Source organism: Hypomesus nipponensis, chromosome 9 (assembly GCF_054491055.1).
Source record: "Hypomesus nipponensis isolate SF chromosome 9, ASM5449105v1, whole genome shotgun sequence".
Taxonomy (NCBI): domain Eukaryota; kingdom Metazoa; phylum Chordata; class Actinopteri; order Osmeriformes; family Osmeridae; genus Hypomesus; species Hypomesus nipponensis.
The window spans coordinates 25657076-25673470 of NC_140369.1; the positions used below are offsets into that span (position 1 = coordinate 25657076).

At 46.0% G+C, this 16395-nt stretch overlaps 2 protein-coding genes across 2 annotated transcripts; one reads left to right on the top strand and one right to left on the bottom strand.

Moving 5' to 3' along the window:
- The first annotated feature begins 831 nt into the window (after positions 1–831).
- On the top strand, positions 832–11248 carry cry3b (cryptochrome circadian regulator 3b). Its single transcript, XM_084704454.1, has 15 exons — positions 832–968; positions 1714–1884; positions 4228–4336; positions 4773–4915; positions 5312–5496; positions 5609–5700; positions 5875–6015; positions 7447–7728; positions 7855–8006; positions 8486–8688; positions 8801–8914; positions 9054–9125; positions 9333–9422; positions 9791–9906; positions 10080–11248. The coding sequence occupies exons 2-15, from the start codon at positions 1727–1729 to the stop codon at positions 10092–10094; spliced, it is 1872 nt and encodes a 623-aa protein (XP_084560580.1). The 5' UTR covers positions 832–968; positions 1714–1726; the 3' UTR covers positions 10095–11248.
- Positions 11249–12842: 1594 nt separating this feature from the next.
- Positions 12843–16076, bottom strand: LOC146273995 (transmembrane protein 263). Its single transcript, XM_084704528.1, has 3 exons — positions 15760–16076; positions 14947–15031; positions 12843–14169 (listed from the first exon to the last, which is right to left on the bottom strand). Exons 1-3 carry the CDS (start codon positions 15766–15768, stop codon positions 13868–13870), a joined length of 396 nt encoding a protein of 131 aa, XP_084560654.1. The 5' UTR covers positions 15769–16076; the 3' UTR covers positions 12843–13867.
- Between the last annotated feature and the right edge of the window lie 319 nt (positions 16077–16395).

Consider the following 16395-nt stretch of genomic DNA (forward strand, 5'->3'; position numbering starts at 1 on the left):
TGTTATTGACAAAACTACTGTAGTACGTTTACACTTGTCTCTATGATCTAAAAACTAATAATGTAATCATATGTCATTAATGTGTTCGGACTTAATGTAGAGCTGTACATATGTTTAGATTGTACACAGTTACATTTAAATGAAAGGTTTATCAAGCAACTGTGGTACTTTGAGCCATCAGGGCTGCCAAACGGTGTTAACCTGCCCTCCTACTCGTGATCATCCGGGTACTGACAAAAATTCACCAATAACATCTTTCCCTGATAAATGGGGCGGAGTTTTGTTTAGTAGAAATGGATGATTAAAGTGGTAAATACGTGTTTCTAACCCATAATTAAGACATGCACGAAATGTACATACCAAAAAGAAGAAGGTACAGTGCACAAAATAACTTAAAATAAACTATAAAGTGCTTTCGGTCCACGCTGAATAAACGTGAGTTCCTGCCGTCTGCGTCACGACCAATCTGACCAATGGAGTGTGTCCTTTTTCTAGGTCGCCACTTTGTTACTGGATGGGGCGTGGCCCTGGTGGTCTAGAAATTTAGCAGTAGACACTGAAACAGAATCAGAACAAGGAATTATCTTTAAAATGCTGAAGCATTTGTTTTTACACCATTAATTTCTACAAATAATTTTGACACTTTAAAAAATGTGTATTGGCTTAAGGTCGAAATATGACCTCGACCCCGTGTTATTCCAATCTTAGTTTTCCAAGATTTAAAATATCTGTAACGTAATGGATAATGTCTCTGACTATTCCATTTCTATGTCAATAGAGTTTCGCTGAAACAGAGCATGCGCAGTTGCAAAAATAGTTATGAAACCATCTAGTTGTTGTCTCGGCAAACCGAACCCGTCTAGAACACAGCACTGCTCGACTTAACTGACTAGACATCACCGAGGAATAAAACGACCTTGTGTCCTGGAATGTGATATAAGACATTTACTATCGTGACACGTTTTAAGGTGAGATGGGATTGTTTATTTAATTCTCAACAAACGCTTGTCAAATTGTATAACGTGTCCGTGAACAGAGAGTAGATTTGGAGTTACATAAATGGAAACTGACCTCGATATGGGACTGAATGGACGAGACAGACCATTGTTTATATATAAGATTTTTGTATATGGTTTGCAGTATTAAGTTCAGTAATTAAATACATATCAATTTGATTATCTTTATAGAAAATTGTGAGTATGCCCACAAATAAACACCAGAACTGGTATACTTTGCACATGGTATATTTCAAAGTGGTACAACATACATTTTGTTGATACATCAGTGAATCTCCTGTTCATATTTATACTAAGTGTGATTTGCAGTTGATAATTACAATTCTTTTTCACACATCATTAATGTGGAAACATGAAACAGTTTATTGAACAGATTATCATTCTTAATAGTGCATGTGATGCACATTTGTACATTTAAATATTCCGTTTGATTCAGCATGCTTTGACTCACGTTTGATGTTGTCAGTGTTGTTAACCATTTATTAAAAAATGCAGAATAGGCAATATTTCACATTTAGTCTCATGTTTGTGTGGTTGGCAAAGGCATAATTCTGGTTATATACGTCACTAATTTATTCCAGTCAGTTTGCCAGTTCCTTTTCCCTTGTCCAGATTGATCTAATTCATGAGTTATGAGTTATGAGTTTAGAGTTGTGATGCAGGAAACTCATCTAACCCTCCCTGTTGCCTCTCTCAGCGCTGCTTGTGCCATGGCCACCAACTCCATCCACTGGTTCCGGAAGGGCCTGCGTCTCCATGACAACCCTGCCCTGTTGGAGGCGGTGCGTGGCGTGGACTCGGTGCGCTGTGTCTACTTCCTAGACCCCTGGTTCGCCGGCTCCTCTAACCTTGGGGTCAACAGGTGGAGGTGAGGAACGCCCAACTACTCCTCTTGTTTTTGTTTTGTTTAGACGTCCTGTTAGCTTGGTTTGTCTTACCTTCTTAAAGGCAAGCCTTAAAGGAAGGTTTCAGAAAGTAAAGCACAAATATTATCATCTAGATGCTAAATCAAGCTATGACAGTTCAGACAAAACATTAACAAGTCATATAGATTGGTTGGCTTTTGATTTCCAGAAAGATTCCTCAGATGAATCCAGATGTTTTGCTCGATTACTGTACAGATCTTTAATGGTAGGGATCATAGTGCAAACAGTGGGTCCAGGTTTGGTTTGACATAAGGCTTTTACCTGACACTTGAACAGGTATTGTCTGTCTGTCTGTCTGTCTGTCTGTCTGTCTGTCTGTCTGTCTGTCTCTCTCTCTCTCTCTCTCTCTCTCTCTCTCTCTCTCTCTCTCTCTCTCTCTCTCTCTCTCTCTCTCTCTCTCTCTCTCTCACTCACTCTCTTATTTGTGGAATCCAATAATGGTTTTATTTTTACCTGGCTTTGTTGTTGGCAGGTGTAAAAAAATTATAAAGTGCATAAAATTATTATTATTTTATTTTATTATTATCATATTCTGTAAAGGAGAAAATGGACAATGCAGGACAGGGACTTTAAAATTGAGGCATTCCACTTTGAAAGAGAGGCGGTTAGTGTGCCAGGAAAGTCCGTCTTTCTTGAGTCACCAGTTGTCATGGAGATGACCTACTTTTCAGTGGGCTAGGCTGTAGCCTCCTAGCTAGCGTTGCTTCTACAGCGCGGCGCGATTGCCATAAGCCTGCGCTGGTTCAGCTGTGCCACTGACAAGGTCTTTATAATGAAAGATAATATGTCACGTTTTCCGAACAATGTCTGAAGTCTCCTTCAGCTTACAAACTTGATCAGAAAAAAAATACAGATGTTAGTGTCATTTAAATGAATTAGGAAATGTCTATAATGAGGGTTGAGGAAATGCCTGCTGTTGTGGTGACTTACATCATAAAGTAGATCATAAAGTAATTATAAATGAACTGTCCAATGCAGTTGATGCAGGTTGAATGAGGCTGACATTTGAGCAGTACAGAACGACAACAAGTGTCTGTAAATAAATGAATATTGGCCGTGATGACACTCCTGTTTAATGAACACAGGGAAATGCCTGTTTTGACTGATCACACCACCAGCACAGCTCCTTAGTCACCAGCTGGGTGACAGCATCCCAAACCTCTCCCTGCTCCTTAGTCACCAGGAGCCACAGCATCTGCTGTCAGTGCTGAACAGCGCCCTGGTTTACTGAATGACAACAGTGAGGTAGTTGGAACCTTAACACAGTCACCTACATGACAGTGAGGAATTTATGGCTCTTTGGAGATATTGATATTGGAAGCCTCTCCGAAAAGGATAAGAAAATGAAATAAACCTGGAGCAGTGATGATATAAAATAATACAGAATAAGGCTTCGGATTTGACTGTTACACCTTTCTAAATCAAGACTAAGTGACCCATGCATTTATACATTACTAATGCTCTTCCTAAAGAGACAGAGGAGAATGTGCTGGAAGCTTTTGAAGGAGACTCCAAGTCCAGGAACACTACAGTGGGACAGTTATGAAACAAGGCAGGCATTGACATCACAGGGCAGGCAGTGACATCACGTGCTTCTGAGCTTAGACGGCTCAACACTGTTCTGGAGTGCTGCCAATCTGCACGTGTGGGACACACACACACACACATACACACACACACACACACACACACACACACACACATGCACACACACACACACACACATACACACACACATACACACACACACACACACACACACACCTTGATGATTCTTTACTCAGGAGCTTAGGTGGCGTACCTAAACAACAAAAATAAATATAACCATATATTCTTACACTCTTTAACCATATATTTTTTTTTACATTAGTTAATATACTTCCATTTAAAATGAAGCACAATAGTAAAAATACAGTGTTATAACAGTCTTGTGAAAAATACCACCTGTAGTCAGCCCTTATGAAACGTATTATATAAAACATTACACAACAGGACTTCCTGTGCTGTGACCACCCTCTACTGGTGGCCTGCAGTTCTGCAAGTTGTGCCAGAAACCTTCACGCTCCACTCAGTAATCACTGTTTATCTGGGGGCGTCGAGGACAAGTATGGGATGTGTCCACAGCAGGAAGAACCTTCCTCTGTGATATTCACAGAGAGCGGACCTCAGGGGCGGAGCTCAGGGGCGGAGCTCAGGGGCGGAGCTCAGGGGCGGAGCTCAGGAGTTCCGTCTCCCCAGGTTGGGCCATTCCGTAACCATGGGAACCTCTTCTTCTCCTCCCCCAGGTTCCTGCTGCAGAGCCTGGAGGACCTGGACGCCAGCCTGCGGAAGGTGAACTCTCGCCTGTTTGTGATCCGGGGCCAGCCGGCCAACATCTTCCCCAGCCTCTTCAAGGTCAGACCCCCTGCTGCTTCCCTGCTTCCTCCTGGGGCTCTTCTCCAGTGTGGGGGTGGCTTCATAGAGCAGGCTCACATGGACAGTTATCAAGGGCGGTAGGAGCTATGGAGGGAGAGAGGCCAGACTAATAACAACAGTTCTTAATGGTGTTTGAACACAGAACACAGAGGGCCTAGGTTTGTTTCAGGGTCAACTGAAACTCAGACTTTGGTATCACCTATCCTCTGTTTAGACTTAGGCCGAATCCCAATACTACTCCTTACCCCTAGCCCTTACCCCTACCCTTTACCTATACCCCTTATCCCTAACCCTTACCCCGTACCTCTACCCCTTTGCCCTACCTCTTACCCCTAGCCCTTAGTTGTACGTGTTCACGTGAGCTAGGGGTAGGGCTAACACTCTCTTTCTCTCTCTCACCCCCCCCCCCCCCCAGGAGTGGAACATCAACAGGCTGACGTTTGAGTGCGACTCGGAGCCCTTCGGGAAGGAGCGAGATGCGGCCATTAAGAAACTGGCCAGTGAGGCAGGAGTGGAGGTGATCGTGCGGACCTCTCACTCTCTCTACGACCTCGACAAGTAAGTGGAACTGGCACATGGGATTCCTTTGGGTGTGTTTGTGTCAACTTCATGTTAGGTCAGTTTATCCAGTTAGCACCAAAAGTCCTTCTACAGTGACATGAAGTGAAACACTAAACTGAAAGGCAGATTGGGAGCTTGAATATAGGGTATTTTCATATCCTTTATTAAATTGAACAAAAGTTATATCACTTTTTCTTACATAGTCCCCTATTTTATGGCACCAAAAATCTTCACACAGTTTCGCATGTATATATGTAGTCCTTATTTTATCCTTGCTTGCATATCCAAGTGCTGCTGTAATCGTTCCTACTACATATCCCAGATCTCAGGCACCTGGAATGCACTTCATGTATGTTGTGACCTAACTGGACTCCCTCCTCCCTCCCTCCGCAGGGTGATTGAGACAAACGGGGGCCACCCTCCCCTCACGTACAAGCGCTTCCAGATGCTGGTGGCCTCCATGCCCCCTCCGGAGCCCCCCGTGGAGCCCCTGTCCCTGGCCCACATGGGCCGCTGTGTCACCCCCGTCACCAAGGACCACAGGGACAAGTACGGCGTGCCCCTGCTGGAGGAGCTAGGTAAAGACACGAGCACTAGGGTCTGCATCTCCAGCACTGCTCCATCTCAGTACTGGACATGGAGGAGGCTCGGGGAGTTTGACTGAACATGTGTATGTGTGTCCCTGTCCAGGGTTCGACACTGAAGACTTGCTGCCAGCAGTGTGGCCAGGAGGAGAGACTGAAGCTCTGCTCAGGATAGACAAACAGCTGGATCCCTCTGCTGTACGTTGTTACACACACACACACACTGGCTCCTGATCCCTCTGCTGTACGTTATTACACACACACACACACACTCTTTGCAAACGCGTCATCCAGTTGACGCACAGTGTAAATCTGAACGCTGGACATGTTCCTCTGGATTGTGATGTGAGCCTGTCTTGTGTTTCCCTCCAGGCTCTGCTGGGGAATGTGGAGGGTCCCAAGGAGCCCTCCAGCCCCTTGCTGTCTGGCTCCCTGGACCTCAGCCCCTACCTGCGCTTTGGCTGTCTGTCCTGCCGCCTGCTCTACAGCAAGCTGGCCCACACCGACAAGAAGGTGAGACGCTGCCACAGGCCCAGGACGCTTGGACACACACATAGGAGACTTGGACACACCTAGGAGACTTGGACACACACATAGGAGACTTGGACACACACATAGGAGACTTGGACACACACCTAGGAGACTTGGACACACACATAGGAGACTTGGACACACACCTAGGAGACTTGGACACACACATAGGAGACTTGGACACACACATAGGAGACTTGGACACACCTAGGACGCTTGGACACACACCTAGGAGACTTGGACACACACATAGGAGACTTGGACACACACCTAGGAGACTTGGACACACACATAGGAGACTTGGACACACACATAGGTGACTTGGACACACCTAGGACGCTTGGACACACACCTAGGAGACTTGGACACACCTAGGAGACTTGGACACACACATAGGAGACTTGGACACACCTAGGACGCTTGGACACACACCTAGGAGACTTGGACACACCTAGGACGCTTGGACACACACCTAGGGGACTTGGACACACCTAGGAGACTTGGACACACACCTAGGAGACTTGGACACACCTAGGAGACTTTGACACACACATAGGAGACTTGGACACACCTAGGACGCTTGGACACACCTAGGACGCATGGACACACACCTAAGAGACTTGGACACACACCTAGGAGACTTGGACACCCACCTAGGATGCTTGGACACACAAATAGGAGACTTGGACACACACCTAGGAGACTTGGACACACACCTAGGAGACTTGGACACACACCTAGGAGACTTGGACACACACATAGGAGACTTGGACACACCTAGGAGACTTGGACACACACCTAGGAGACTTGGACACACACCTAGGAGACTTGGACATACACATAGGAGACTTGGACACACACCTAGGAGACTTGGACACACACATAGGAGACTTGGACACACACATAGGAGACTTGGACACACCTAGGACGCTTGGACACACACCTAGGAGACTTGGACACACCTAGGAGACTTGGACACACACATAGGAGACTTGGACACACGTAGGACGCTTGGACACACACCTAGGAGACTTGGACACACCTAGGACGCTTGGACACACACCTAGGGGACTTGGACACACCTAGGAGACTTGGACACACACCTAGGAGACTTGGACACACCTAGGAGACTTGGACACACACATAGGAGACTTGGACACACCTAGGACGCTTGGACACACCTAGGACGCTTGGACACACACCTAAGAGACTTGGACACACACCTAGGAGACTTGGACACCCACCTAGGATGCTTGGACACACAAATAGGAGACTTGGACACACCTAGGAGACTTGGACACACACCTAGGACACTTGGACACACACATAGGACACACCTAGGACACTTGCATATTACAAATGAAAGTGCACCTCCGGTTAACGACTCGTATTGTGCTGACTCGTTCCCTCCAGGTAAAGACCAAGCTGCTGTGGCGGGACTTCTTCTACACGGCCGCCACCAACAACCCCCGCTTCGACAAGATGGAGGGCAACCCCGTCTGCATCCGCATCCCCTGGGACCGCAACCCCGAGGCGCTGGCCAAGTGGGCGGAGGCCAAGACAGGCTTCCCCTGGATCGACGCCATCATGACCCAGCTGAGGCAGGAGGGCTGGATCCACCCGCTGGCCCGCCACGCCGTGGCCTGCTTCCTCACCAGAGGAGACCTGTGGATCAACTGGGAGGAGGGGATGAAGGTGAGGAGGAGGGAGAGGGGACAGGAGGGGGAGGGAAAACAGGAAGGAGGGGGGGTATGTAGGTGAGGATAAGCATAGGCTTGTTTGTAACACAAGCTGTGTGTGTGTGTGTGTGTGTGTGCGCAGGTGTTTGAGGAGCTGCTGCTGGACACAGACTGGAGCGTGAACGCAGGCAGCTGGATGTGTCACTCCTGCAGCTCCTTCTTCCAGCCCTTCTTCCACTGCTACTGTCCCGTGGGCTTCGGACGGCGCATGGACCCCAATGGGGACTACATCAGGTAGGGGGCACACCACACACACACACCACACACCACACACACTCACACACGTACACACACCACACACACTTTTACACACACACACTCACACACACCAGACAGACACACGCACCCACACACCACTCAGACACACGCAGTCAAAGACTTGTCTCCCTCACCAGTCCTAGACACAACCTCCCTATGCTAAAGGACTTGTCTCTCTCTCTCCTGTCCCTCTAAACGTTATCTCCCTATGCTAAAGGACTTGTCTCTCTCTCTCCTGTCCCTCTAAACGTTACCTCCCTATACTAAAGGACTTGTCTCTCTCTCTCCTGTCCCTCTAAACGTTATCTCCCTATACTAAAGGACTTGTCTCTCTCTCTCCTGTCCCTCTAAACGTTATCTCCCTATACTAAAGGACTTGTCTCTCTCTCTCCTGTCCCTCTAGACGTTACCTCCCTATACTAAAGGACTTGTCTCTCTCTCTCCTGTCCCTCTAGACGTTACCTCCCTGTCCTGAAAGACTACCCGGCCAAGTTCATCTACGACCCCTGGAACGCTCCGGTGGAGGTGCAGCGCGGGGCCCAGTGTGTGGTGGGGGTGGACTACCCCAAGCCCATGGTCAACCACGCCGAAGTCAGCCGCCTCAACATCGAACGCATGAGGCAGATCTACCAGCAGCTGTCGCGCTACAGAGGACTCAGTAAGGCTGGAGCCGTCTCTGTCTGCGTTGTCCTGTCTGCTCATTCCATCGTACACGCGTGTCGTCCGTCAGGCGTGCTGACCCCCGTGTCTCTCTCTCTGCGTGTCTCCAGGCCTGCTGGCGGCCGTGCCGTCCGGCCCTGTGGAGGACTTGAACCTGAGCGGGATGAGGCCCGCGTCGTGTCCCTCCGCTGACAGGAAGCAGCGCGGGAGCGCCAGCTGCCCCGGTGAGCCCAGCGTGGACGCCACACGCTTCACTCCCACCCCAACGCTCTCAACGACCACAGGCTACATCTCTAACATACCTTCTCATTTCCCTCTCCCCTCCCTCTTCCCTGTCTCTCTCTTCCTCTCTCTGTCCTCCAGCTCATAGAGAACAGAAAGAACAGCTGGTGTCCAGTGACTCCACACTCCTTCCTGGACCAACACAGCAGCAGGGTAAGGCCACATGTCCACTATAACCCTCTGACAACAAACTCAGTTCAAAAATCACTTTTCAAGACCACATATTCACTACTACTTAGTTCACAGGCTACATAACCATTACATATAGATTCCATTCCACTTTGGCTTGTGGTCTGTGTTTATTTTTTCTACTCATATTTACATCTAGTTGAAATTGACATTTTTGTTTGGCTATTCTAGGCTGCCATAGGTCCAGTTCCCCGCTAGCAGGACTGACCAATCAGGAGGAGAGTGGGAGTGGTCACGAGTTTGCTGTGCCTCAGCATCCTGGTAAGCATGGAGGGACATTAGTGAACCACGCCCACACTACACCCTGTATACTAGCACACAGCACCACACTACACCCTGTGTACTAACACACAGCACCACACTACACCCTGTATACTAGCACACAGCACCACACTACACCCTGTATACTAACACACACACTACAAGCTATACTAGCAACAGAAGATCAAGGGTTAGAAGTGCAGTTCTACAGTGTACTGGTGGTCAGAGAGGAGGATGGGTCTGTAACCGTGCCTCCAGTAACCATGCCTCCTATAACCATGCCTTCAGTAACCATGCCTCCTATAACCATGCCTCCTATAACCATGCCTCCAGTAACCATGCCTCCTGTGTTGGCGCTGTGTCTGCAGGGCGCCAGGCTCGTTGGGCCGGGAGCGCTCTGGGGAAGAGGAGGCGGGAGGCGGAACACGAGCGAGGCTCGGACAGCGGCTCGTCATCCTTCAAGGTCCACCGACCAAACAAACAGGTGAGCGATTGGTGACTTTAGATGTTTGTGTGTTTTTGTACATTTACAACATGAATACAATGATAGTCATTTATTGCGACTGTATCATCGGGATAACAACCACTGTGTAACGACCACAGCGAGCAGAGATAAACTGCTGTATCATTGATCATAGTTTTATATTTGTGTTTCAGAAAATCACAGGTTAACTGAGGGAGAGGGTGACCACATCTTCCTAAGTTCTTAAACAGACTGTAAATACATTGTTAAAAATATTTTTTTAATTTTTTATTGTACAAAGAAGCATATATTGCTGTTTAAGAAAAAATGACTCAACCTTGGTATATTTTTTAACAAGTGTAAAATCTAACCACATTTTTCTGAATGTGTTGGAAATCTATGTTTAAAATACTGTATAATAATGCGTTCCATACAACTACAAACTGAAATTCTCACCTTTTATGATCTGCAAAAAAGAACACCAACAGTAAATTACTATAAATGTTCTCTTATGACTTACATTGCTCACATTCTATATGTGATGTCTGGAGGGTTATTCAAAGACAATACCTCTCACCTAAGTGTGTCGTGAGGTTTAACGAGGTTTAAGGTCTGTCCAGGCACAGGAAGCTGGGACACCTCTGGGTAGGACAAGGTGGACACATGACACATGTCAACCTGATCCTTCAGCTGCCAGAAGACATGTTATGTAAAACTGTTTGACTGCACTAGATAGGTCCAACACTGTACAAAGTTGTATTATCTGATCTATTTTAGATTTACTGAAAAGAAAACTAAACGACCAGGAAGTGAAGATACTATGTCCACCTTGTAGGTCTTCTCTTGTCTTACACTCAGTCCTCACCTTGTTCCTGGTATCAGTCACCAGTGTAGAAGTCTTCATGTCACCAGTGTAGAAGTCTTCATGTCACCAGTGTAGAAGTCTTCATGTCACCAGTGTAGAAGTCTTCATGTCACCAGTGTAGAAGTCTTCATGTCACCAGTGTAGAAGTCTTCACGTCACCAGTGTAGAAGTCTTCATGTCACCAGTGTAGAAGTCTTCATGTCACCAGTGTAGAAGTCTTCATGTCATATTACTAATATGACATCAATTGTCTCCCACCAATGAAGTTGTCAGTTTTATAATACTTTACTTAAATGCATTTTGTATCAAATGACTTTACCAAAGTAGACTTTGCTGTAAATTACATTATTTTGTATGTGTATATATTGTAAATATGTTGTGTATATATATAATTTCATTGTATTGCTTGTATGTCTTTATGCTCAAGTTATGTATATAGTTGAAATGCTATTTCACCAGAAAATAAATGGATGGAGCCTAAATGTCTTCCAAAAACAAGTTAATGTGTCCACAAGTAAGTTTTACATTTTCAGTTACATTGTATTCATTTAGCTGACACTTTAATCCAGAGAAGCATAGAGAAAGTGCATGTAGTTTGCAGATCTTAGGTACACAGTTGTAACTGTATTCTAGGGGTTAACAACCAAGGCAGAGAAACATCAGGGCAGATAAGATCAGCAGTGATCTGACTTCTGATAATGGGCAACAATAAAAACACATCGTCAACACTTTAGTAGCTAGTCTGTCTACAGGACAGTGCTCAAACGTATCACATACAACATCCACATACTGGTCTGCATGGTGGAGAAGCATGGGTAAGAGTAGAAAACACAGGAGGTAGAGGAAGAGAGGACGAGAGGGAAAGGGGAGGTTCTGGCTGTGTTCTTAGGAGAGTTAAGAGAGGAAGGGAGAGAATGAAACAGAAGGGGGGAGGTGTTGAGCTCCTTCTAGTGAAAGCTGCCAGCCTGATGGTAGAGGGGGATGGAGAGAGCGAAGGCAGTGACACCACACCCTCCATCTGGGTGGGCTCAGAGGAACATGTCCAGTAGAGTCACTGTGGAACAGAGGAACATGTCCAGTAGAGTCACTGTGGAACAGAGGATTGTGTCCAGTTCATGGCCAGGTCAGGAGGCCAGGGGGGGCAGTAGAGATATGTACTGGCTGATCACACTTACATGGGATTCAGAGAAGGGAGTAGAAACATGAGCATAGGTGAGAGAATCTCCAGGAGCAGCCCATGGACCAAGCAGACCCAGGTCTGTGACAAAGGCCTGAATCAAACTGGATCCAACTTGCGCTAGTTGGGTTTGTTTTGTCACAAAGGTACTTACCTTGAGGGAATTCATAATGTGGATGTTGAATGTTCTTAAGGAGATCCAGAAATAGCTTAGCACTACATAAAACATTGAGGAATGTTAACCAACTAGAGGCTCAATACCCTTGGACCGTACCTGAAAGAAAATGTGATCAATGATTACAAAAACAAGAAAACTATCGTTAACCCTTGTGTTGCCTTCGGGTCACAACGAACCAACAAGTTGCGACAACTTGACCCGATACAAAAACAAATAAAATGTGGGGGGTCTGAGACAGCCCTACGGTTAAAACAAAATGCTTCACTTTGTATGCGGTAAAGTTGTTTCAAAACAACAGTGGGTCACAATGACTGATGGGTCAGAATGACCCGAAGATAACACAAGGGTTAAACATGACATTCAAAAGCACCTTTTTACATGAATCAATACTGTTGACAATGTTATTCAAGTACATAGTGCAGAAGTGTGTTTGCTTGATAACAGCTGAGTGTTATATAAATGTGGCTTATCAGCTTGTTTAAACAGCCTTGATATGAGGGATCTTTAACATTGATGACACCTCAAGACAAGTAGAACTCTGTACAGTGGGTCATTACCAAACGGCACAGCCAGGTGAATCAGAGGGGATTCAAGGTAGCTTTGTGCTGCTTTTTAGCCGACATTAGTCAAAACAAGGCTGTTAGCACAGAGCTGGTGCAATTAAATGGGGAGGGAGGAGGAGGAGTAGAAGGAGGAGGAGCAGGGGAGGGAGAATAAGAACAGGCTAGACAAGGCTATCACGAATTCCAAAAGACTTTATTATGATGCTGGAAAGTAAAAACATCCATGACAGTATTTCCACCTGCAACGGCACTGTCACGGGAAAACACAAATGTTGCATTGAAATGCTTTAATTCAATGTAAATGTTCACATACAAATGTTTAAAAGGGTCAGAAATCTGAAAAAGCCCTTCCATATAAATAGATGAGTAAAATTGAATTTGACTGAAGACTGAATCCTAGCATGATCTAGTTTCCCTGTAATATCCCCTGGCATCGCCATCATCACACCCCGCTAACAGACACCAAACGGGACTCTAGCTCTGGAGGTACCTTGTTTACTGGGAATCAGTCTATACGGAGTGACCAGCCATGCCAGACACTGTCCAAACATCATATAATGCTGCGTCTTCAACATCGGTTTACAAAGTCCATGTTCCATATAGAGACAGAAGCCTTTAAAGAACCTGAAAATATTCTGACCTGTCATTCACGTCCTTGGCAGTTGGTGACAATACTAAACTCACCAGCTAACCTTTAAGGCTGACTATTGAAGGAAGGAGGCATTTGGGGTTGAAAGGAGTTGATTGAAATGACGCTGTCATAAGTGGGTCGAAGGTCAGTTATGCAGCCTGGTGCAGTTAGGACAAGGACGGTCTAGACCCAGACCTGCATCTAGGTGGAAACCCAACGGGGCCACAGAAGAGAGGAGGCTGTGGCTGTCACCTCTGACCTCTCAAACAGGAGCTACAAAGAAGAACACACACACTAGGACGAAAACACACTAGAGTGAAACACACACTAGGACGAAAACACACACTAGGACGAAAAACAGAACCAACAGAACAAACACTTGCGTGAAAGAGTTGAGCAACCGAAGGCACTTTTAAACAAGGTTTTTCAGAAGAAAAATGGAATGGCCCCCTTTTGGACCTGTGATCACAGCCGACACCAAGCTTCTCGTCGCTCACGGGTCTCTCTTATGGCTCAGGAGGGCGTTGCATTTATAAACTGTCCATCATCATCATCATCATCATCCTCCTCACTCAGCCTTGTCCTTCCTCTTGGCCGTGAAGGGGACCTTATTGGCTACCGTGGACCCCACCGAGGACACGCCCCCGGCCACGGCCGACACGCCCCCCTTGACGAGGCTGACGCCCACGGAGGGCACGGTGGTGACGGCCGTCTTGGTGATCTCCAGGCTCTTCCCGCCCAGCCAGGCCACGCCCCCCACCGTGGCTCCCACCACTCCCCGGGTGACGCTGAGCAGGCCCCCCGTCACCCTCCACACCACGCCCGGCCCCGGCGCCGCCGGGTGGTCCTTGCCCTCGTCCTTGGGCGCATCTGCGGGGGGAACGCATGGGAGGTCAGGAGAACCCACAGCCTGGAGATTCAACAAGCTTGTCTTCCCACACCAGTTAAAGGCAGGGTCAATAAAGTTAGAGATGCATTTTTTGTCAAATTTGCTGAACTAAAACCTCCTGGCAGTAGTCAGGCATGGTCAAGTATTTTGGGGGAGTGGTTTAAAAGGGACGGGATGGGATATTTTGGTTTGAATCCTTTTTGAACTAAAGCCAAAATGGCTTTAAGTTCCCGAAATGTACCGACCCTGCCTTTAAGAGTAGCTGAAGATGAGGATGAACTTCAACGACCACTGTTCTAAACCACGCCACGCTAACAACAGTGGCGAAGCAGCATATGAACCACACAAGTGAACATGGACATGTTTCTGCTTGGCTGGTAGGTTGCATTTCACTGTAACTCAAGACAAATCAAATTAGCAGAAATCTTCCCTCACTACACCTGTGCCATGAATTGTATATAGCGGGACATGTTATCCCTTACTTCTTGGCATGAGTAACGGTTAAAATGCATGAGTGTCATGGCAGATGCGTGAGACTTGGGAGCCCTGTAGATCAAACCAGTGGTTCCTTGCACAAACACACTACCCTGGCGAAACTTGGGCTAAAATAGCAACAGACGGCAACCTCAGCCCTGAATTGCACCATCTCCCCCAAGACTATCATCCCTCATCATCTTGAAGGCTTAATATAGTCGTGTATTAGTCAAGAAAAAGCTGGTCCGGCGGGGCAGGAGGGTATACGCCGGGGGCGTCGTTACCTGGAACAGGTTTGCTCTCCGTGGATTCGGCCTCCTCACCCACGAGACTCGTTCCCGGCTGGGTTTCAGCGCTGACGTTCACGTTCTGAAATGGATAAGAAATCAGACTATATGACACAAAACGGGAAGCATAACAAATTAATCGTAGCCCATATCTTTATGCTTATCCACGATATTTCTCTACGAGACTCGAGTCTCACTTAATTGCCACGTTGAGGCTTTTCAAGCAATTTAGTTACATGACTGGTTTTACACACGTGAATTTACAAATTACAAATCTGGACTATAGGCTACATATCTACCCCAGATTTCTCAGGGATGCATTTAATGCATAAATATATTTTGCAAACATGCAATAGGTTAATTAAAGTGCATAGGCCTATATGATATCAACAAATAAAGCCAACTCATCTTTGGGCAGAGTAACATAACTGATATAGGCTACATTTCATATTAATAGCTACGTGGCTAAAAGGAGGAAAACATTTTTTGTAAAGGCGACTTATCCAAATTGAACCCGCGGCGGATTATTAAACATATGTATTTTAAGGTATCATCAGAAGACAAACGTTCTGTTAATAGGCCTCTAGACATCATTAACTACATACAAGTTGCACATTTAACGAGAACAAAACGTCTCAAAAGTGTTGAAGCTAATAATCTACCCCTAAAGCGGACGGAGCATCGCACACCATTTGCGCTGAAACGTTATCGTAGTTTTGTAAAATGGTCTTTATTTTCGTCAAGAAGGCTTTAAATACACATAATAGAAAAACACATAATAATGCAAATCCACATAGAGAAGACATTTACCTTGACCATTGTTTCCAGAACTTTCTGACGATTGATTGCAGAGAGTACGATCAAGTCTTTCAAAAACGCACCTGAAACAAATGATTGGTGCGCTCGTTCGTCTTAGATCCTTTCTGGAGTTTAAGCCCTTATTATTTTTAAGTGCGAAGGGCAATAATTTTGTTTTTACTTTCAAAATAACTACTTGTTTTCTCTACTGGTGCACGTTGTGAAACGTTTACCCGAAGCTTCAAAACTAAAAAAAAAAAAAAAAAAAAGTATACGTTTATCTTGTTGGTTCTGCCGACGTGGCGCTGGAGCGCTCACTTTTCGCCCGTCTCCGGATCTTGCGTCACCTATAGGAGGCATTCGTTCCTTTTTTTTTCATAGAATAATACATGTACTGTCCTGGATGGTCATGCATACGGTTCTTACAGGTATACATATCATCCACAGGAAAACATAACTTTAATCCAAACTAACTCAATGATACATTTCTTGAAAACCGTTCTACCCTCACTGTTTGCTGTAATCCCACCAGCCCTGAGCATATCCCATAACTATGATTGTGTTAATAAAACACAAAAAATGTGTCCCTAATATAGAAAAAAGGTTAAAACGTGGGTAAACATATTGGCCCAGTATAACATACAGCGT